Here is a 23,797-nt window from a genome sequence, read left to right on the forward strand (position 1 = left end):
TGGTTATTGATGTGACGTGGGGTTTTGAGGAGAAGGGGGTCGTTGAGGATGGCTTCTGGATCTCTGTCTGCATGCTAGGTGGGGGTGGCAGCGTTCACTAAGACAAAACCAAGTTCTATCCTAGAGGCTCACAGGTGAGCCATGTGATGAGACAAGCTTCTTGGTTGCTCAGAGGTTTTGTTCTTCAAATGCAATGGTGGCTGGCTAAACCTTGAGGTGATACATATATTTGCCACTAGAAGTCATAGTGATCTTTCCTCTCTCCATCTCACAGCATATTAAACCGCACCCCTATGAATCTGATCCAGGAAATCATATTGGTGGATGACTTCAGCAATGACCGTAAGTACTCTTGCCGTCCTGCACTGTGGACATGAAGGTCTGTTCCCAGCCCCCGTGTAACTGGCAGAGGCGAGCCCACGGGTTCTCTGGGGATGGAGGAAAGTCTAGATTTATAATAGGTAGGGGAGACAGTGAGTGCCCATGGGGGGCTCAAGAAGTCCATAAACCTTACATTTGAAAAACAATATCTTGGGGACCGTTGGTAATGAACCCTACCAGTATCCATGAGGACATGAATTTGATCCCTGGCCTTGCTCAGTGGGTTAAGAACCTGGCATTGCTGTGAGCTGTGGTGTAGGTCACAGACGCAGCTCGGGTCCCATATTGCTGTGGCTGTGGTGTAGTCCAGCAGCTACAGCTCTGATTTGACCCCTAGCCTGGGAACTTCCATGTGCCTCGGGTGGGGCCCTTGTTAAAAAAGACAAGGAAAAAACACAACATCTTGGGTTCTCTGCTGTGAGGATCTAACCAGGTCAATTTAGTAGATTCTTAATGGAGTCGGTGTGTGTGTGTGTGTGTGTGTGTGTGTGTATTTGTGTCACCGCCCCCAAGATATGTCCTTAGACACGAGAAGAGACCTTGCACTTTCAAAGGATGGACGCTGGGACCCCAAGCCCTGAAGCAGTGCCCATGACTAGAGATTCCTGACTCATATGCTCTGATCATCCACCAGCCTGAGCTAAGGCCACCTACCTTCTTCCTTTCATTCCCACAGTGGGACTGGTAGGGGCAAGGAGAGGGCTCTGTCTTTAGGACATCCCATTACCTGGCCATGACACACCGAGCAGCTGCCTTCCAGTCTTCCACCGCTGGTCATGACTGTCATCTAGGTGTCCTGTCCAAGAGCCTGAGTCCCACCCAAATTCACACTCCAAGTCCACTTTCCCTGAGAAAAACATGCAGGTGTTTTCAGACACCTGTGTGTTCCGTTTGACAGGTACAACCATCGTAGAAGCATTGTTACATTTCAGGTATTGGGTATTGGCTCCTCTTCTGAGAGCCGACATCCCAGCCTGGGTGCTGTTCTGGGCGGTCAGCTACATCCAGGCAGAACTGCCTTTTTCCAGTGATGAACCAGGGGAAGCAGGTGATGGCCAATGGGGACAGCTCCAAGTCCCAGGAGAGTGGAATCGATCCCCACCAGCCCAGCCCTGATGCTGGAAGTTAAGCACAGGAGCCACTTACCATCCTGGGGTCTGCTCTAGGGTGGCCAGAAACACATACCCCTGACACAGCCTTCAGCCTTGGGTGTATTGCACAGGCAGGTTGTGCACCAGGTCCAGGGTCATCAGCTCAGACCTGAGTGAACTTCAGTGACCTGTCTCCCTTCCCTGGAGAGGAAAGGTTTGGGGGTGGCCTGGCCCTGAGGCTGGAGAAGGAAGTGCTGCTGGGTTCACTTAGAAGCAGAATGTCTCAGTGGTGAGAGCATGGCCTGGAGCCAACTGCCTGGCTTCCCATCCTAGACCTGGCACTTGCTAGCTATGTGCCTTGGGCAAATTATTAACCTCTATGGGCATCAGTTTCTTTGCCTATAAGATGGCAATGACAATAGCGTATGTGGCTTATATAAGGACTGAAATGTGTTAATACCCCTGAAGTGCTTAGAACAGTACCTGGCTCAGAGGAAGCCCCTGTGAGTCTTTGTGGTCACCCTGTAGAGTCCAGAGCCAAACAGAGAGGCTAAGGTTGATAAACCAGGGAAGCAGAATCAAAACGTATGGAGTTCAGAGTCAAGAATTGGTGAGCCAAAGGAGCGATGGGCCAGCAGGCAGGTGAGAGGACAGCAAGGTCCTTGCCCATCCTGTCACATTTCCCTGCCTTCGGAGAGTGGAACCACCCCTGTGTGATGGGATACACTGCGCGGGTCCCCTAGCCAAAAGGGGGAACTGAAACTCCGAAATCTATCCCATCCATTCTCTGGCCTCCCAGCAGCTCTTTCCTAAACCTGCTAGGGAACAGGACTCCTATCTCCTGTTTTGAATGATCTAGAAAAGGAGAAATATCCCCAGGTGACCACGCCAAGACTTCCCTTCTGGAAGCCTTCCAACAAGGACGCATGTGCATTGTGCGATTGAACTGCTCCAAAGAGGGCCCTTGGAGGCCACTTTGTATGACTGGGCCACTTGGTATACTCATAGCCGTGGTCACCCAGCCCCTTCCAAAGCCCATGCACACTCTGGCGTCAGGACAGGGCGCTGCGGGTAGGGGCGGGGATGGGAGGCGGGGCTGCCTCACCTACTGTGCTGGTGCACCTCCATCCTTGGGCGCTCAATCCACGTGACCTTTTGTCTTTGCAGCTGAGGACTGCAAACAACTCATCAAGCTGCCCAAGGTGAAATGCTTACGCAATAATGAGCGGCAAGGTAGGTCTGTGCTGCTGGGCAGGCCCAGGGGTGTGGGTATGTGCTGGGGGGTGTGTCATCGGCCAGTGGACCAACAGTGGCACCCACTTGGCCGGTTGTCCCTACTGCAGGTCTGGTCCGGTCCCGGATCCGGGGTGCTGACGCTGCCCAGGGGACCACCCTGACTTTCCTTGACAGCCACTGTGAGGTGAACAGGGACTGGCTCCAGCCTCTCCTGCACAGGGTCAAAGAGGTGAGTGAGGCAGAGTCCGTGCCCCCCACTTTCTCAAGCTCATGCCTCACAGGCCCACAGTCCCTTGGGAGGTGGTAGGCGCAGACTGATGTCCCTTTTATAGATGAAGAAACTGAGGTGGGGGGCCCACCCACGGTCAAACAGCAGGCAGTGTTGGACAAAACCCAGGATCTGTTCTTTGCATCACACTGTTACTGACAGCAGGCCTGCAGGTGGGCTGCCAACGGCTGATACGTGACATATGCAACTTCCTGGGCAAGAGAACTGCCCAGAACAATTTCACCCAGGCACTAGAAGATTCCAGAAAGGGAGCCCTGATGAGTGCCTTTGTGAAAACAAGGCAGCAGAATTAACCAGGCCTCTGTCTTATCTCCAGCCACGTGTTACCCACACCCAAAGGCCAAGGCAGGGGTCTAGATGCTAAGAGGCCTGAATTCCTTGCCTCTGTCTGCCTTTCAATTACTCTAGAATTCTGTCTATTTCTCCTCTCCGTGTCTCAGTTATTCCTCGTAAAAGTGAAAAAGAATTAAATTTTCCCATCAGTATGTTATAGTCTGCAAAATCCACCTCCCCCCACCCCGATCTACAGAAGATGTGTTTAGATGCCGGTGACTGTGATTCGTATTTATGCTGTTCATTTTCCCCGCGCGTTGCTGACTCCTGCAGCTGCTCTGTGAAGGGATATGTTTTTAACATACCCATTTCACAGATGGGGACACATTCTCAGAGAGAATTCTGTAACTTGGGCTGATCCTCCCTAGCTGGTACCGCCCACACCTCAGTGTTGCCTTGACAACATCTTCCCTGCGCTGTGGTTATTTCCTCCTCTCCCTTTGAGGCGGCTCCTTGACTCCTACCTGCAAAACGTCAGTGTTCAGAGGATGAGAGAATTGAGGTGTGTGAACTGCTTAGAGTGCTAAGAAATCCTTGCCAGCTTAGTTCATCCAATGAACCTCTGTGGGCGTACAGAGTTCTGACACACGAGCCTCGATGTTCAAACCCATCACGTAGCCATTTTCCCTGAGGTTGGAAGACTCCTCTGAGGGTCCGACGTAACCAGGTGAGGGTCTGCATTGAGAAATCATAGGTTTTGAGCAGACCGTCCCATTGAGGGGCTGCCCCTGACACTGGTGGCGCCCCCACACCCTTCCCTCCTTTGTGCTCCACTTGCACACAGAGCAAGCCTCCCCAGACTAAGGCTCTAACTGGGCATCCCCACTGCCTCATCGCCCACCAAACCCTTCCTGGCCCTGGAGGCCCTTCCCCTCCTCGCCACAAGCCCCTTGCCCTTTAGGGCCTCACCCACTTGTCTCCTCCTCCAGGAAGCCTTCCCTGACTGCATGTCTGGCTTGGGATCACTCCCAGCAAGAATTGCCCATTTGGCCCCACAGTTTCCTTTTCTGGGTTCAGTTTTCTGTCTCCCCTAATAGATTACACACCCAAGGGGGGCACCCATAACCTCCTTGTGGTTGTAAAGTAAGGCACTCAGTGTCTGCAAACAATAAGAAGAAGAAACTAAATGCAGTGGGGACGGGATAAGGCTGGAATAGAAAAAAAAAAAATGCGTTCATTTCCTGCCTCTAAGTTAAGTAACAGACATTTATCCAGCACCTATGTGGGGCAGAGTTTGGAGGGAGAGTTAGAATGGACCACGTAAAATGAATCCACACCCTGCTTTGTTCCCTACTCTAGAAGATCGTCCAACCCTACTGTTTAGGGGTTTGATGGAAACTTCTTTACATAGGAATGGTTGATTAAATCATCGCCATTGGTGGTTGGGCTCAATCTCCAGGGTCTCTCCTCTCCTTGGGGTTGAGGGGCAAGTGGGAAGGAGACATAAGGGGGTTGGAGGTGGAGCTGAAGTTTCCAACCCTTTAATCACACAGTTGGTTCCTGTGGAAACCGGCCCCATCCTTCGAGAATCACCTGATTCATATAAACTCAGATAGAGTGAAAGAGGCTTATTCGGAGAAACAAAAGATGCTCCTGTCACCCCAATCACTCAGGAAACTCTGAGGGTTTCAGGAGGAACAAAGGACAAATATATATTTCTTCTTATATCACAGCATCACAGTATATACCTCATTTTGTTTATCCACTCCTACACGCATGGACATTTGGGTTGTTTCTGCCCTTTTACTGTCGTGAATAATGATGTTGCAAACATTTGTGTACAAGGCTTCCTCTGAGGACCTGCTTTCCTTTCCACGGGGTGTTTATCAAGGAGTGGAATGGCTGGGTCCTGCGGTCATTTGGTGTTTGAGCTCTGGGAACCACCAGGCTGACGGGTCCCTACAAGAAGTGTTAGAGGGTCTTGCACTCCTCAGGCAGTCTTGTTGAGCCCAGAGGCCCTTTCCATCCCCGCGTCTCTGAGTCCATCTCAGAAACCCTCATGGAAACATGCTCTCTTGTGCATCCCTGGCCAGCTTCGCCTCCACGGCCCTGGGAGTCAGGTAGCCCCAAGACTGCGCTCAGCCGCCAGAGGCAGCTCCCAATCCCCAGCACTGTCTGACCTAAAGCGTTTGTAGCAGCAGATTGTGGAGACCAGCCCTGACTGTGGTCCCGCTCTGCCCCTGCAGCGTTTTCACCAGATTCCCGATGAAGACACAGTTCTGCTGAGACATCCCCTTCGGGACAGGGCGTGTGGGCGTGGGTCAGCCTGTGTTTCCACGTGTCTTTGTATGTGTCTCGTCTCAGAGGAACGCGTGATTTGATCTTCTGAGTGGAAGTGGAAATTTTAAGCTGTAATTGGAGTTTGGGGTTTTCAAAAATAGAAAGAGATAAGAAAGAAGTTGGGCTCGGGCTGTCAGAAGCGTCCTCAGCTGGTGTTTTCCACACGGAAAATCACCTCGATTTCCCTTCCTTCCCTTCAATTATGGGATGAGACTTGAAAGAAGTACTACGTTGTTGGGTTTTTTTTAACAGAGGCTTCTCCCCCACCCCCCCCCCCACCTTATCTACATATTCCTTTAGTAGGAATAAAGATTTTAAGAAATTTCAATCCCTGTAGCATTTGGCAAATTGGTATAAATAATGGCTTACATTTGCTTCAAAGCCCTTTCACATGTTTTCCTCTCTTGTTCCTTCCAAAAGCCCTCTTAGGAAGGCAAGGTTTGCTTTGCAAATAATAATCCATCCTTGCTTCATAGATGAAGAAACAGAATCTCTCAGAATGTGCTGATTTGCTTAAGATCAGACATATTCTAGATGGCAGGATCAGAACAGGAACTCAGGTCTCTGCCCCTCCTGCCCCCTTCCCTCCCTCCAGGCCAACAGAGGTCCCACACTGTGGTCCTCTGTTCTCCTGTCCACCACCGCTCCCAGACATCAAGGTCTTATTCATCTCTGTACCAACCACAGCCCCTAAACCATAGCAGGTGTTCATTAATGCTGGTGGATGCAATGAGTGAATGCTTGGTCATCTCTAGGAGGTTTTTTTTGTTTTGTTTTGTTTTTTGTCTTTTGTCTTTTTAGGACTGCACCTGCGGCACATGGAGGTTCCTAGGCTAGGGGTCTAATTGGAGCTGCAGCTGCCGGCCTACACCACAACCACAGCAATGCCAGATCTGAGCCGCGGCTTCGACCTATACCACAGCTCACAGCAATGCCAGATCCTTAACCCACTGAGCGAGGCCAGGGATCAAACCCAAAAACCTCATGGTTCCTAGTTGGATTTGTTTCCACTGCACAATGCTAGGAACTCCTCTAGGAGTTTTTTGATGGCCGCTTCACAGGGTCATTTTAGTTATGAATTGGTGGAGAAAGAAAGAGGTATGGCTGGAGGGGTGATTGATGGCCATTGGCTCTCAGCAGGGGGCAGGGCTTCGGCTTGGATTTGGGAGGTGGGGCTGGGGTGTTATTCTGGATCTGCCGGGGATTCCACCAGCTGCCTGTTTGAACTTACCTGTGGACCAAGCCTTAAAAATAGAGCCACTGGGGGACACAGTCGGGGACCTGCGGTGGGTCTGGGCATCTTTATGGAGTCTATCCATCCCTGAGGCTACAGGAGGAAAGGCCGTCTTGCTCAGCTATAATCGATCCACCTGCTTTGCCTCCAGCCATTGACAGTGTCCTCAGAGGGAGTTAATAGCTGGCTTCTTTTAACCATCTGACCACCTGCAGGCCAGCAGGCTCCAGCCTGGGGCTGATGGATATAAAAGTGGAGCAGATATGACTCCAAGGGACACTCAGAGAGGTTTGTGTCCTGGCTTTGATGGGTCACATCTAAAGTCTCCTGCAGCCCCTTCTTACAGTCTTGGCTCCACGTGGCACTTAGCCCCAAACAGCCCTCGCTCCCTCCTCCCTATCTGGCATCCATGACTCTGAGCCAAGCATCTGCTTCTGTCACAGAAGGACAGAAACCCTCATAACTTACAGGAGGGTACCCAGAGCCTCTCACGGCCCTGGAGGCAGAGCCCCCAGGGGCTTCAGGGGAGGCCTGTGGCCAAGGTAAGCCATCAGCATTTTGCTTTGCATATCAGTTTCCAAATATTGAGGAGATATTTTTTAAAAAGGATTGCAGTTTGGGGTTCCGAAGGCCACCCTTGGGTTCAATAATTCATAGAAGGACCCAGCACTTAGCAAAGATGCTACATGCATAGTTACCGTTAATTATCGCAAAAGGATCTGGATTAAAATGCACCGTAGGGGGAGGTTATGTGGGGAGAGTTCCAGGCACAATCATCCAATTATCCCCTGCCAGGGCTGGTGTGCAGACAGTGTCTGCTTCCTCCAGCCAGGACAGGTGGCAACGTGCACAGAGTATTGCCAAACAGGAAGGCCCAGCCAGGCCTTGATGTCCAGGGATTTTACTGGAGGTCAGTCGCATAGACCTGGGCTGACCACCACCATGGACTCCATGCCCCTCCAGAGGGCAAGTCGAATTGGTACCACATGGCCCAAGGCCCTCACCATGAATCTCATTGACTACCTGGTGTAGCCCCAGATTCCCAGGGAAACAGAGACACTTTTGTAGGCAGAACATGCCCAGGGCTTAGAAGGTACATCCCAGGAGTTGGAGGATGACCAGACATATCTTTGGGCAAGGGTTAATCCCTTACAGAGGTCTATGGCTGGACTTAGTGAAGCAGCAAAGGCCCCTCAGCTCAGCAAACAAAAGCAAAAAGACGTCCTCAGACTTGCAGAAGGTCAGGCCCTGAACATCTGAGGACATTGCAGAGTTCAAGTCAGGAGACTGTTCTGGTGTGTGTCTGTATAGGTACTGGTGTGCATGCCGGGTGGCTGGTGTGGCTGGTGTGGACGGTGTGCATTCAGTGTGTGCACAGACACGGACCCGCGATGCCTGTGGCCCCAGAGCACTGTGGCAGCTGGGCAGGGGCTGCACTGACTGAGCAGGAAGCATCTGTGCACCTCTCAGAGGGAGAAGCAACGCATTGAAAATGAGCATCTCCTTCCAATTGGCTTCAGAGGCACCTTGTCACTGGCAGGATGAGTCACGTGCAGAGGCTGGGGGCCAAATTAAGTCTGTGAACGTAACGGCGGGCACTTGGTGAATCTGAGCTTAAAATAAGAAGACAGCCTCATTTAGGGGAGACAATGAACCAGGAAATTAAATGGCTGCAATGAGAAACAGAAGTTCCTGCCCGTATTGACCAGGGGTGGTAGGTGCGGGGCCCTGGAAAAGTGGTCCTACCTGCTTGGGCCAGGCCTGTTGGCGCTCCTTGGCTGCTGGATTCCCATTTGTTACCGAGTCTCCATGTTCGCAGCTCATTTATATGGCCCAGTTTCCCTTCCTGCATGCCGGTACAGGAGTGTTCACTCAGAATTAAAGAACCTTTAAAAAAATATATGCCATGTCTTGACAGCCCCTCAGAACTGGGGAACTTCTCTTGCTACTGTTGAAACTCTTCCCTGGATGGCATTGATGCTTATAGAGCGAGTAGCCTGGGGGAGGCTGGGAAGCTAGATACAGGCTAGATGGTGGTCTTGGATGGCAGGCCTAGGAGTCTGGGCCTTATCTTCAAAGCAATTCAGGTTTTTAGCTGTGGACCTGCAGAGTAAGACTTGAAAGACAACTCTGTCAGCCACCTGTAGGACGAAAGGAAAAGGGGGGAGCAAGGGGTGGGGAGGTGCTGGGAGTCCATCGCGGTGTACGCCAGGGGTGAGGGGTTAAAGGAGAGATGGGGTCCTTTCAGAAGAGCAGTTTTCGTTAAACTTGGCAGGACTGATCCAGTTGATGGGGCAGAGGCAGAGCTTCTTAAGTTAGTGCTGGGGAGGAAAAGGGTTGTGTGATGGTTCTGTGGACAGAAATAGGGACCAAAGGAAAGAAGCATGTCTGGGGCGAAGACGGCGATGCCCTGATGAAAGGGCATGTGATGTCCATGCAGAGGTGGCCGGTGGCATGGTGGATCCATCTGAGTCTGGAAGTGAGGAGTGGAGTCAGGGCCCAAGGTACAGATTTGAGTATCAGAGGAGACAGTGGAAGGTAGTTATCAACTTGCCCATGAACCATAGGCATCCAAAGAAACTATCGGGAAATTCCAAGAGGTTCCCACTCTCAGGATGTGGCTTTGCTTCCTGGAGCTGCGGGCTTGAGGCCACCTCCCTGGGTGACCGTATCCTCTGTCCTGAGAGACTCATGATGGTGAAGGCCAGTGGGAGCCCCCTTCTTCTTGATCTCCCTTGGCTCCATGCCCAGCCCACTCCAGCCAGCCTCCCCGTGTCCCCACCATGCCTGGATGGCCATCAAGAGGCGCCCAGGAGTAAAGGAAAGACCCTAAGCCTTGTAGGCATCGTAGCTAGAGAGGTCAGTGTCCCATGCCCCCTTTTATAGCCAAGACTATTCTGATTCAGAGAGGAAAGTTCTAGGTCAAGCACTGAAACCAGTCTCCCAGGGTGGGGCCCTACCCAGGCCCCCGGCTCCCAGCCTGGCCCTGACACCACCTCTGAGCGTGCAGCCCGTTGTCTTGCAGGACTACACGCGGGTCGTGTGCCCTGTGATCGACATCATCCACCTGGACACCTTCGACTACATCGAGTCGGCCACGGAGCTCAGAGGGGGTGAGTGGGGCAGACCCTGGGGCCCAGTAAGACCTCGTTTTCTCCTTGGCTGCTGCCACGTGGGAAAGAAGTAAGGAAAAGTCTCTTAGTGGCTTGTCTGGAATATCCAGCCCTGCATCCTGTAATGTCACAGCCACTGTGGCCCTCATCACAGGGACCGAATGGAAGGACCAGGGAGGGGGAAGGTCACTCCCAGCCCACGGGGCTCACTCTAGGGCCTGAGGATGTGAAAGAAGCAAGCCCCCCCCCCACCCTCCGGCTGTAAAGGGCTCCAGCCTCTCCTCCAGCCCCACTGAAGTGCTGCCCCGGGGCCGAGTGCTGGCTCCCCAAGACCGGACTTGGGGGGATTCAGCCCCTCACAGACCCCTGCTTTCTCCTCCTGAGACTCCTGGCCAAGGGCCACACTCCATAACTGCCCATCTTGTCCCCCTGGGTCCTACTGTTGGGCTGTCAGCTCTGACTGTTTATCCTCTGCCCTGTATTCCCCGCTCTACCAGCAGAGAAGCCTCAGGAAGGCAGTGGGGGTGGAGAAGGAGGAGGAAGCTGAGGAAGGGCAATTGCTGATCAGCCTGGGTGAGTCCTGTTATCCTGGGACCACCTGGGAACCTGGGTACGTTCTTGAGCTTCTAGTAAAGGGACAGGATGAACAAGCTCTGTGGGTCCCTCGGAGAGACCGCATCAACCACGTGGATACTGTGTTGTAGGCTTTGACTGGAGCCTCCACTTCCAATGGGAGCAGCTCACGCCAGAGCAGAAGGCTCGGCGCCTGGACCCCACTGAGCCCATTCGGTGAGTCAGGGAAAGGGTGGGTGGGCAGATTCGTTACCACTTGGTCCTTCCTGCTGTCACGTGGTGCAGGGAAGCAGTCCATGTTAGATGCTCAAAGATTGGGCAGAAACCAAGAGGACCCTTTGGCCAGGCCAGTGCCATTTTGGCCCTTATTTTAGGAGGCTTTGTCCTCACGGAGACTTCTGCTGAAGGGATGGGGCCTGGGGGAGGCCTGCGCTGAGGACTTGCCACCCACACGTGTACCTTGATGTCCTCATGCTTCCTGCTAAACATTGGAGGGTCCCGGATGGGCTTATTTGAGCCTCTGACAAGAGAAAAGATGGTCCCTTAGCCCCCAGGTCCTAGATGTCAGGATTCAGCCCAGGAAGGTCGAGTCAGCCAGGGCTTTAAGTGGAGACTGGTGTCAAGGCATGGCCACTGCTATGTCCTACCAAACATGACTTCTGTGTCCCGTGCGAGAACACAACAGGGATGTCAGATCTGGGCTGCTTGTGCAGTGCTATGATGGCTCTGTCCTGACCTACATTCTTTTTTTGTTTGTTTGTTTCTTGTCCTTTTAGGGCTGCACCCATGGCATATGGAGGTTCTCAGGCTAGGGATTGAATCAGAACTACAGCCGCCGGCCTACACCACAGCCACAGCAACTTGGGATCCAGGCCACATCTGCCACCTACACCATAGCTCATGGCAACACCGGATCCTTAACCCACTGAGCAAGGCCAGGGATCGAACCTGCATCCTCATGGTTCCTAGTTGGATTCGTTTCCACTGCCCCATGATGGAAACTTCCCCTGACCTACATTCTTGCTCCCAGCCCCCACCTGACCCACAGCACAGTGGCCAGATGGCCAGCTGGGGTTCAGGTCTATCTGAGCAGTTGGCAGAGAGGAGAGCACAGAGGTCCAGCAGAAGACTCAGCATCACCACATGTGTGGCCTCAATGTTCCTACCTAAGACGGGAGGCTACACAGGTCCCAGATCTGGTGGGAATTTCCAAGCTAGAACTGGTCCACCTCTGGTGGAGCATCAGGAAGCCAGGAAGTAGAGAGAAGACCACCAGACTGAGGTTACCCCCGCTGGGTATGCAATAATGCCCTGGCCTGTTCAGCAGCACCTGTGCATCAGGGGCCTGCCATGGAGTAAATGTTTGATCTTTTCATTGACCTAACTCAAGTCAAATTGAAACCCAGAGGGCCCTGAAGAGCTGAGGGGATGACCCTCAGACAGCCATGGGGCTTGGGAGCCCTCTGCCCTAGGACCTCTGTCACGTCTCCCACCAGCCCTCCTCCCTCCTCCACCCTTCATGATCTGGAGTGATACGGAGAGGGAACCTGGAGCCCATAACACCCCATGGAGTGCCCTTCATTTCTCCAGGGAAGGCAGAGCCTTCTCCCCTCCCCTCAAGGGGCCATGCTGCACCCACCAGCGGCCTGCCAAGGCAGTGCACTGAGTCACGGAAGGAGGTTGTGGTGCTGCAGTGGCCTCTGGCTTTCCCTTCTCTGTCCTGGGGTGGAGTTCTCAGGTTCCACCTGTGGGACTATCTCTGCTCCGAGGACAAGTGATTCCCAGATTGGGCCAGTTCTCAGGGGACAGTAGGGAGACCGAACTTCTGATCTTCCCTGCATCTACTAACTGCGTGACATAGAAGAAAATCCTCTTTGCCCTCTGGACCCACTAAATGAGGGGCCAGGTCCTCGAGGGCCCCCACACCCCCACCCCTACCCCAGCCATTGATTCTTACAGACACACCTACTTATGCTTATCTGGTGGCCTGGCTGGACGGTGCAGTGCTTTCCTTTTCAAGTGGCTTCTCTGGAATCTTTTTCAGCAGTCAAGGGGAGGGGAGTTTGGAATGGGACTCCCCTCCACAAAAAAAAAAAAAAGGGGGGAATGGAGATGAGGGTGTGTCCATTTACTAGGGCTGCTGCAGCATAGCACCAGAGGCTGCGTGGTCTAAGCCACAGAGATGTGCTGTGTCCAGCTCTGGAGGCTGGAAGTCCAAGGTCAAGGTGTTGGCAGGGTTGGTTCTTCCTGAGGGCTGTGCCACACCCCTCTCCTTGGTTTGCAGAGGGCCATCTCCTGGCATCTTCTCTTTCTGCATGGTTGTCTCTGTGACTAAGTGTCCGCTTTTTATAAGGACACCAGTCCTATGACAAGGACCCACCCTAATGACCTCATTTTAGCCTGATCACCTCGGTAAAGACCTTCCTCCAAATACGGTCACATTCTGAGGTACTAGGGGTTAGGACCCCAACATATTTTTCAGGGGCCGTAACTCAGTCTGTAACAGAGGGGGAGAGAGGGGCAAAGGGAGAAGGAGGCCCATCTCAAGAAAGGGATGTGCTGTTCACAGGTGCCGCCTCAGCCCCTCTTCTCTACTGGGTCAGTGGCCCATTGTCCTAGTCCCCAGTGGTGGGGCTCCCAGGAAAGCCCCGCAAGGCAGGGCCTGGGGAGAGGTGGGGGAGGGTCCCCAGGCCGGCAGAACAGCTGGGGTTCTGGGTAGAGAGGTGTGCAATGAGCAGATTAGCCTGTGCGCCAGGTCAGGAGACTCACACTCAAAGGGAGAAGCCCTGGAGCACGTTCCTATTTGAGGTAAGCAAGCAATGTATGAACAGAAGTGGGAAGAATGTGGCCTTGAGGTCAGGACCACCAGGGCACAAGAACATGAGAGGGGTCCCCCTCCCGGGACTGACCTTCCCTGCTTTCCTTCCAAATGCACAGGACTCCAATCATAGCTGGAGGGCTCTTCGTGATGGACAAATCCTGGTTTGACTACCTGGGGAAATACGACACGGACATGGACATCTGGGGTGGAGAGAACTTTGGTGAGTTGCTGAGGCTGGGGTCGGGGGTCTCCATGTCCTTGGACCACATGTGCCTGGGATGAGGGCAGGGAGTTGGGGGGCAGGTCACCTCTTTGGGGGAAGGCCACGTGGGGTGCCAGAGGAGTGGTTGCTGGGAGGGCCAAGGTAAGGAGAGGATTTCTCCATGGGACCGCATGGATGCTGAGGACCAGAGAAGCAAGCCCAGATGGACTGTTAGGGAAGGGAGCTGCAAAATCCAGAAAGACCAAGGAGGAGCGCCAAGTCCAGGGGCTGGAGACAGGCTTGAGCTAGCAGGATGGAACTTGGGAATTTGGAGTTGGAAGGAAATTGGGGATAAAAAGGAGGAGGAGGAGAAGGATGGATAGCAACACCGTTAACATCTGGATCCCATCTGTTGGCTGCGCTAGGTGTATAGCCCTCAGCACTGGGTTAAGGAGGAGGGTCTGGGTGACTGCTCCAGAAACCCTGGGGGTGTCTTGCCCTTATCTCTTAGTGCAGAGAAAACAGTGGGGATGGACAGGCTGGGTTACAGCATGAAGATCTGTGCAAGCAGACAGCCAGGTGTGGTCAGGGAGTGTGGGGCTGCCATGTGCAGATACAGGAGAAAGTACAGTCAGAGACGCAATCCATCCAGCTGATGACACTGACCCTTCAGTTTCCCCATGTGTTCAAAGTGTAAAACAGCAATGCTTCTTGAGGTTGTTGTGGAAATCCGCTCAGGTAAGTCGAAAAGTTCAGGCACCATATGGGCACAATCAGTGTTAGTGACCTTTCCTCCCCTCCAGCAGGTGGGACCTAGGAGATGATTAGCATATAAACCGTACCACGAAGGCAGAGGTTTGGTCTGTTTGTTCACATCTGTCTCCCATGCCCAATGTGGTGCCTTCCTCAAAGGAGGCTTCAGTAACGATTTGTTGAATAACCCCCAGGGGAGGAAGAGGAGGAGAGCGGAGTGCCCGAGCCCCTTCCCCTCTCTGGACACCGGGGAGTGTGTTTGGCACGGGCTGCCCCAGAAGTTGTGCAGGCCAGGAGAATGATCCATGGGGCTCATCCTGGCATTTAGCAGTAATCCTGCACATTGTCCTCTGCCATTGTTTTCTCCTGTCCCTGCCTCCAGGATGTTTTATGGCTTTCTTCCTCAGTCACTAAGAGTTATTTCTTGGAAATTTATGGCTGTAGGCCTGACCCACAGCATCTGTTCTCCTAAACTGGGCAGTGTAGAGAAATCCATCACAAAAGCCCGTCTCCTGCCATATGGGGGCCAGATTGGAAGCTCAGCAAACAAAGCAGAGAAGCTTACTGCCCATAAACCAAACCAAATCCCCTACCTGGGACTCAGTCCTGGGATGCAATGGGGGCCTTTGGGGTGGGGTTTTCGGTGACAAAATTGTGTTAATCAACTGTAAAAATTTTAAAAAGTAAATAAGGAATATTGGAGGGTTCCATGATGAAGATGAGGGATTTGGTGACTAACACAGATAGAGTTGCCTTTGATGTATATGTTCTCTCTGCAACAGCCCAGGAGAACTTGGAGCCAGGTACACCCTAGTATTCTCAATGGGAATGGATCTCTCTCTTCCTGGGAAGAATCCATCATATGTCCTGATGATCACACTGATTCTCATGATTCTTCATGATGTGCGCTAGCCTTTCCTCCTGTCCGTTGAATCCCTTCTGCAGCCCTTTTGATAGACAGCCAGTTTCTGCCCGAATGCTACCTGTGATGATGCGTTTGCTGCTTCACAGTTTGGCACGTTCTGTTGTTGAGAATTTTTGTGGCTAACTGTTAGAAAATTCTTCTATTCGAAGCCCAGCTTCCATCTCTCTGGCCTCTTGACCCACACAAAGTGCATATGAGCCTCCTTCCCTATGGCAGCCACATGCAGATACAGGCAGCACGTTTTTGATGATGTCGCATTCTGGTCCAGCTTACTGATCCTTCTCTTTATGGCCACATCTGATCACATCAAGGGTTGATCTCCTCTGGTTGGCTTCCCAGTCGTTTGACATTAACAAATGCTGGTTGGGACAGGGGAGTGGGGAGGGGCTTCTGGGGAGGCATGGGAGAGACATTTTACAATCCATCATGAAATGTTTTAAACCACAAAAAAAAAAAAAACCACTGCAGACAGCTGTCACAGGAAACACTCTTTTCTCCACTTTCAACATTCCATCGTGCTATAGCCAGCTCCCAGCACTTAGCCATTTCTGGATTTTTTTTCCCCCAGCAGTTTTATATGCCAGAAAATGCAGTGCTTTCTTAAATAATCAAGATATACTTGATTTACAATGTCATGTTAGTTTCAGATGTATAGCAAAGTGATTCTGTTACATATGTGTGTGTATTCTTTTTCAGATTATTTTCTATTACAGGTTGTTATAAGCTATTGAATGTATGTCCCTGTGTTACATATAATAGGTCCTTGTTGGTCATCTATTTTATATATAGTAGTATGTATCTATTAATCCCAAACTCCTAATTTATCCCTCCACCCCCCACTTTCCCCTTTGGTAACCATAAGTTTGTTTTTTATGTCTGTGAGTCTGTTTTATAAATAAGTTCATTTGTATAAAATTTTTAGATTCCACATGTAAGTGATATCACGTATTTATCTTTCTGTGTCTGACTTCTCTTAGTATGAGAATCTCTAAGTCCATCCATGTTTCCGCAAATGGCATTATTTCATTCTTCTTTATAGCTAAGAAATACTCTATTGTATATATGTATCACATCTCCATCCATTCATCTTTCAGTGGAAATTTAGGTTGCTTCCATGTCTTGGCTATTGCAAATAGTGCTGCTGTGAATATTGGGGTGCATGTATCTTTTCAAATTAGAGTTTTTGTCTTTTCCAGAAAGATGCCCAGGAGTGGGATTGCTGGACCGTATGGTAACTCTATTTTTATTTTTTTAAGGAACCTCTGTACTGTTTTCCATAGTGGCTGCACCAACAGTGTAGGAGGGTTCCCTTTTTTCCACACCCTATCCAGCATTTATAGACTGGAGACTTTTGTAGACTTTTTGATGACGGTCATTTTGACTGGTCCAAGGGGATGTCTCACTGTAATTTGTTTTTTTTTTGTTTTTTGTTTTCTTTTTTTGGCTGTCCTGTGGCATATGGAGTTCCTGGGCCAGGGATAAGATCCGAGCCACAGTCATGACCTAAGCCTCAGCTGCGGCAACACTGGATCCTTAACCCTTTGTGCAGGCTGGGGATCAAACCTTCGTCCCAGCTTTCCCAAGACAGTGCCGAACCTGTTGTGCCACAGTAGGAACTCCTCTCACTGTAGTTTTGATTTGTGTTTCTCTAATAGTTAGTTAGCAGTGTTGAACATCTTTTCATGTGCCTGTTGGCCATCTATATGTCTTCTTGGAGAAATATCTATTTAGGTCTTCTTCCCATTTTGTTGATTGGATCATTTGCTTTTTTTTTTGTTCCTGAGCTGTATGAGTTGTTTGTCTATTTTGGAAATTAAGCCCTTGTTGGTTGAATCATTTGAAAATGTTTTCTTCTTTTCCACAGGTTGTATTTTCATATTGGTTATGCTTGCCTTTGCTGTGCAAAAGCTTCTAGGTTTGTTTAGTTCCCTTTGTTTATGTTTCCTTTTATTTATTTTGCCTTGGGATACTGACCTAGGAAAACATTGCTACGATTTATGTAAGAGAAGTCTTCATCTGTGTTCTCTTCTAAGAGTTAATGTCTTATGTTTAAGTCTTTAAGCCATTTTGAGTTTATTTTTGTGTATAATGTGAGGGTGTGTTCTAACTTCATTGATTGACATGCAGTGGTCCAGTTTTCCCAGCACCACTTGCTGAAGAGACTGTCTTTTTGCCATTGTATATTCTTGCCTCCTTTGTTGAAGATTAACTCATTGTAGGTATCTGGGTTTATTTCTAGGCTTTCTATTCTGCTCCATTGATTTTCATGTCTGTTTTTGTGCCAATACCACACTGTTTTAATTACTGTGGTTTTATAGTATCGTCTGAAGTCTGGGAAGGTTATGCCTCCAGCTTTGTTCTTTTCCCTCAGAATTGCTACAATTATGGGTCTTTTGTGGTTCCATATAAATTTTAGGATTATTTGTTCTAGTTCTATGAAAAATGTCATGGGTAATTTGCTAGGGATCACATTAAATCTATAGACTGCTTTGGGTGGTATGGTCATTTTAGCAATATTAATTCTTCCAATCAAAGAGCATGGAATATCTTTCCATTTTTTTAATCATCTTCAGTTTCTTTTATTAGCATTCTATAGTTCTTAGTGGACACCTTTCACCTCCTTGGTCAGGCTTATTCCTAGGCATTTTATTTTGCAGTGTTTTGTCAGTGGTGGCTCTATCATGTGGACAATGTCAGTTCTGCAAGGGAGGTTCACTAAGGACCTGGGTACATGAAGGTGGGCATTTGGAAAATACCACATGGATGATGATTGGGGCTTTGGAGAATGATGTTTCAGCTGCAAAGGACAGGTGGTGCTGAGTGGGGAAGGAAATTTCAGGTCAGAGGAAAGGATTCCTGGCTCCAGGGTATGGCAAGAGGGACCCTCGTTCCAAGTCCTGAAGACCCTCTCCCCTCAGCATCACTCAGGAAGTCCCCCTCTTACTCTTCTAAATGGTTCTCACCTCTTCTCTGCTCCTCTCAAATCCATCCTCCAGGCTCCTGCCAAAGTGCTCTCTGAAATGTAAATATCTCCCACCTTCCCAGTGCTAGCAACCCCCATGGCTCCTTCTTGACCTAAGGATGAGGCCCACATGCCTCAGCTGGGCTCCTCTTTGGCCTCGCCATGTCCCCAGCCTTCAGTCCAGAGGCACTGACAGACCTTCCTACACTGCCTGAATGTGCACAGCCATCAGAAAAGACCTAGCCTCCATTCTCAGCTGAGCACTGAATGGCTGCAGATCACAGCTCTAGGCCTGCCTCGCCTCCCCCAGGACTAGGACACTCTCCATGCCCACCCTCTGCCCTCTCCCCTCAGCGCCACCCCCCACCCCTGGCTCAGGGCTCTCTGGTGTGCTTGTCTGATTTTGCTTCCATGCCCGGTACCCCAAGCAAGCCAAGAACATTCATCCAACTTCTCAACCTCGAGGCCTGGACCAGTGGACACTGCTGGCTGTATGTGTGTTCAAAGTGGGATACTGACTGGGAAGGGGGTTCAGGAGGCAAGGACCCCAAGTACACAATCTCTGGGGCTCTGTTTCAAATCACTCTCCATGCATTAAACGGGGAATAACAACAGCAGGTACAGACGTCTTTCCTTTCCCAGGACATGGGATTGCTGTGTTCTCAGGTGTGGTTGCCTTTGCTGCGTTGACTTTATTTCACAGCTCACGAGGCCATGAGGTTATTGGAGGAGGCTCTGGCCAGGTGACTGGGACCATCCTCAGCAGGGTGCTGCCCCTCCTACCCCATCTCAATTTCATCTGCTGACAGAGAAAGCCCACCACACTCTGGCGCAGCCCCACCCTGGGGCCATCACTCCCACAAAGTGTTTCTAAGAGGAGCTGAATAGTGTTGATAATTATATCTGCAGTTTAGCATAGGAGCAGGCTTTAGAGAAATGTGGCTTTTAGCCTTTTATTTTCCAGAAGTCGTTTTGCATTAAAATTAGATGTTTAAACTCCAATTTCCATAACATAGGATACATGGAATATATCTAATACATCTACTCACTATAGCTTTTGGTCTTTAGACATGAAAGGAACCTATTAAGAAGTAAGTGTGTGTGTGTGTGTGTGTGTGCACGTGCGTGCACAGGTGGTTGGGTAAGGAGTGTGTATTTCCAAAATAGAAGTCTTAGCACATATATGAAGGGTGGTTATGCTGGTTTTAAAGTGGGGGTTTCCAAAGCATAGCAGACACAAAAGACAATGCTGAGAGAAGAGTTGAGGTGGTCCCCGAGCAGAGCCACCACCTCCATCTCTCATCCCCAGCACATAGTCAGGAGTGGCAGACACACACATGTGTGTCAACAGGGGCTGTAGAACCAGACAGGCCTACTACCAGTTCATCACTGGCTGTGTGTCCTTGAGAAAGTGACTTTACCTCACCAAGCCTGTTTCTAAGTCACTAGAGTGGAGACAGTGATTTCCATGTTAGGGGAAGGACCTCCCCCCCAAATATATCAACACCCTAAACCCTGTGTTAAAGAAAACAGTTTTCTGTGCTCACTTCAGCAGCATATATACTAAAAAGTAGAATGATACAGAGAAGATGAGCATGGCCCCTGAACATGGATGGCACGCAAATGTGTGAAGTGTTCTAAATTTTAAAAAAGAGAGAGAGTGGGAGTTCCCTTCGTGGCTCAGTGATTAACGAATCCGACTAGGAACCATGAGGTTGCAGGTTCCATCCCTGGCCTTCCTCAGTGGGTTAAGGATCTGCCATTGCCGTGAGCTGTGGTGTAGGTTGCAGACGCAGCTCAGATCCCGTGTTGCTGTGGCTGTGGTGTAGGCTGGCAGAAACAGCTTCGATTAGACCTCTAGCCTGGGAACCTTCATATGCTGCTGGTGCAGCCCTAAAAAAAAAAAGACAAACAAAAAAAAAAAGGAGAGAGAGGAAAAGAAAAAAATCAAATGACACTTGTTAAAATGGTAAGAAAGACTTTCTCAGGACTGTCACAATAGGCATCAAGACTATCACAATGGTGGGGGATGGGGCTCAGCTCCAAATACAACAAGAACAAGTGGGGATTTTGAGCCAAGAGCAGGTGGGCGTTGGTAGATGGAAATCACTAAGAGGGGACCTCAAGACTGGGGGATCTTGTGACACTGACCAAAGTGTTCTCACCAAGGTGACCAGATACCAGGGCTGGGGGATTCTCTCTAAACTGGCTTAGCAGGATTCTTGCTAAAAACTGGGGATGCAGGCCTGACAAGGGCAGGGGTCAAGGTGCAAGCCTGGTCAGGAGCAGAGCCAGAGGAGCCTGAGTAAAGTTTGGTCACAGAGAGCATCTGGTCACCTAGAACCTGTCAGGAGGTGACCTTACCTGGCACAAAGGACTTTGCAGATGTAAAGCTACTGAATGTGAAGCTGGGAGAGTAACCTGCATTATCCAGATGAGCCCAGTCTAATCATGTGGGCCCTTGACAGCAGAGAACTCTCTCCAGCTGGAGTCAGAAGGGATGGAGCAGAAGTCAGAGATTCGCAGCCTGGGGGTGGTGGGAGGGGACGGGACTGGTGGCTGCTGGTTTGGAGATGCAGAAGGGGCAGCATGGAAGTAGCAGGAAGGCTCCTGACACACAGATGTCCAGGAAAAGGGAACATCAGCTGGACACTGCAAAGAACTGGGTTTTGCAAACAACCAGAATGAACTTGAAAGTTTCAGCACCTCTAGAAAGGAAACTGATTCTGCTGACATCTTGATTTTGGCTTTGGGAGACCCTCAACAGAGGGCTCAACCAAACCCACCACACCCCGGTGGGTGTGGTCATTTGTTACGCTGCAGTAGAAACACTCCCACCCCAGGGCTGCTGTGAAGATGCATGAGGCTCAGGCAGTGGTTCTGCCTCCCCTTCAGGCTGCATGCGAGCAGGTTTGTCAGAGGAGCACTGTGTTGGATCCCCAGGAACAGTGGATCCCTCCTGCTTTCTCTTTCGGCCTCATCCTTTCCAGGTTCAGAGGCTCAAGAGGAGAGATGTGGCCTCATCTGGGAAGAGCATCCAAGCCTGATGAACAGTCATCTTTTCACTGCAGGCGGAGCCTGTGGTTACTGCCTATTTGGAAGGCGGGGGCCTGGATGCAGCCTCAATTGGCCCAGATGGTGTGACGCACAGGTTCCTCACTGGCTTACTCTGCCCGTGGGTCAGTACGATTGTCTTTAATCAAGTCCACATACTCATTAAAAAAATAATACAGAGCTTTCTGGCTCCGGAGACGCTGAGAACATAAAGGTTATTGAAAGCAAAGGGCCCTGTCTCCCCATTTTCACGTGTGGACTTAGCAGTAACCCTAGCCAGGTGAGTGGCTGTCTCTGCCCGTCACTGTCCACACCCATCCCTTTGTCTTCAGTAGATCTCACCTTGGCCAGAGGTAGAGTGGATAATGCTGTGTAGACAAACATTAGATATGGGTGTCTATATACAGTCCATGAGGCTCATTTGAAACAGGCCTGCTGCCTTCACTGGAGTCCATGTCTAATGCTCTCTTTGCTTTCCAACCTTGACCTGTGTGGCCGAGGAGGGGCCTGTGAACAGCTGTGACTTTTTTGTGGTGGGGAAGCTGTCCTTTCTCCCCTGAATTCCTGTCCACCATCAGGACTTGTCATGTAGACATTGGTTCTGCTGAAGCTTGAGGGCTTGTGAGCCCTGGTAGATGGGATGATGAGGAGACGGAAGGGAAGAGTAGTTCGATCCCTAGCCCGGGAACTTATGCCGCAAGTGCAGCTGTAAAAAAAAAAAAAAAAAGAAAGGAAGAAAGAAAAAAAGAAAGAAAGAAAAGCTGAGACAGGGTGCAGAAGGGCATTTTATTCCCAAATATTAATCTAAAAGTTGAAGAAAATCAGGATGGAAACAGCACCCCCGATGAGGCAGAATAATTACACATCTCCCTGCCTGGAATTCACAGCACACTTGGGTCTGCACAACATTGATCATGAGGAAGATTGTGGGGGCACTGGCTCAGTGAGAACCCCCCACAGATGCCCCTCCTCCCCCTTTTGTTCCTTCGCTTCAGAAAGTGATGACTTTGCAGGAGCTGCAGAAGCTCTGGGCTGTCCCTGGAGGGCCTAGTGCCTTCCACGGCCCCAGGGGCCTCAGGATCACAAGACGTTCCCAGAGGCCTCAGCACCAAATCTGTGCATCACTGGGCCTGGCTCGCAGTCCTGGGAGGATACAGGTCATTATTCCAAAGTCAGTGGGGTGGCTAAAGGTAGGACAACTGTATTGGTTTTAAATATTGTACCTGGTACCTGGAAGTCATGACGCTGATCTGAACACTCCGGGCTTCCTCGCCAGGTGACCTCGACTCTGGCTACAGAACAGCAGGGCACATGTCTCAGAGCATTTTGGTTACAAAGATCCAGACTCTAGAGCAGAGAAGCTGTTCCTGCCTCTCAGGCTGCAGGGCAGCATCGGCTGGCCGGAGGGAGAGCTGAGACACAGTTGTCTGGAGTGGATAAAGGAGTAGGTGGGATGGCGATGTGACTGCCGGTTATGGCTTTGTCTCTCTTGTTAGGCTGTGAGTGCCCTGAAGTCAGTATCTTTGCCTCCACAGCCTTATTACCTTATGGTGGGTGTTCAGCACGGGGGATTGGGGGTGTTGGCGGGGGGAGTCAGGGCAAGGCAGGAGATCTGGAGCTGGGGAGATGTACTTCCGATCCCAGCTATCTGCTCTCCCTTGTCCTCTCAGGGCTGCTTCTGCATCATCCGATAACATCCATGACCATGAGCGGGGTTGTTAGCATGGCTAATACGCCCGAGAGAGGCCGAAAGAAAGCCCAGCCCAGTCAATGAACGGAGATCCTCTGAAACTTTACAGCACAGACACAGGGACTCGAGAAAAGGCTGGTTTTAGAGGCGGAGGAGAGGAGGCAGGCTGCCGAGGGCTGTGAGAGCTGATCACGAAGATGTGCTGCCTTGGAGGGATCCAGGACTCCTCCGCAGAGCATCAGGCAGCCAGGAAGTTGGTGGTGGAGCCCAGAGTCGAGCTGGGCTGGCGGGATGGGGGTGAGCCCTCCGCATCAAGTGAATGCTGGGTTCAGGTGAGGAAGCAGTGTCAGCAAGACTCTCGGAGACAGAGCCTGGGCGTGAAGAAGGTTGGGACTCCAGAAGGAAGGTGGAGAAGGACCAGGGTTGGGGACAGGACTTTCCGAGGTGCTGTCTGTGCATGACGGTGGCAGAGGGGAGGGGGCCAGTAGGTTCACAGAGAATCAAAAGGCTGGGTGAAGGAGGCACAGGGAGAGAAACAGGTTTAAGGAGCTGCGGGGGGGAGGGGACACTGAGGCACAGGTTGAAGGGACTGGCTTTGCCAGTGAGGAGGGACATATGTCTCATTTGAATACATACAAGGAAGAGACTAGAGCCGAAACACGCATCCATTTGGGGAAACCTGGCACAAAATTCGTAGGTTATAGCCAGGAAGCAAAGACTCCATTTCTAGTTTCAAGGGATGAGGGGTTTTCCTTTTGGGGAACTAGAGCGAACCCTCTTTCCAGAGAGGAGTTGATTGGAGCCCAGCAGACCTTAACCCTGGAGACTAAATTCACCTGTGTGTTTCTCATTAACTCCCT

General features: G+C 50.8%; 1 protein-coding gene and 1 non-coding gene across 2 annotated transcripts in view; both read left to right on the forward strand.

The window, feature by feature from the left end:
* The window catches only part of GALNT14 (polypeptide N-acetylgalactosaminyltransferase 14), a 211,388-nt gene that overhangs the window by 168,119 nt on the left and 19,472 nt on the right, over nt 1-23,797 (forward strand). The window contains exons 4-9 of the mRNA XM_047779229.1: nt 275-342; nt 2,640-2,705; nt 2,816-2,937; nt 9,870-9,957; nt 10,662-10,746; nt 13,468-13,571. Coding sequence (XP_047635185.1) covers nt 275-342; nt 2,640-2,705; nt 2,816-2,937; nt 9,870-9,957; nt 10,662-10,746; nt 13,468-13,571 — 533 coding nt within the window. The remainder of the gene's footprint in view (nt 1-274; nt 343-2,639; nt 2,706-2,815; nt 2,938-9,869; nt 9,958-10,661; nt 10,747-13,467; nt 13,572-23,797) is intronic.
* On the forward strand, nt 19,733-19,840 carry LOC125128510 (U6 spliceosomal RNA). The gene has a single exon (XR_007135223.1). It is a non-coding gene; the product is annotated as a U6 spliceosomal RNA (small nuclear RNA).

This window comes from Phacochoerus africanus, chromosome 5, assembly GCF_016906955.1.
Source record: "Phacochoerus africanus isolate WHEZ1 chromosome 5, ROS_Pafr_v1, whole genome shotgun sequence".
In the NCBI taxonomy this organism is placed as follows: Eukaryota; Metazoa; Chordata; class Mammalia; order Artiodactyla; family Suidae; genus Phacochoerus; species Phacochoerus africanus.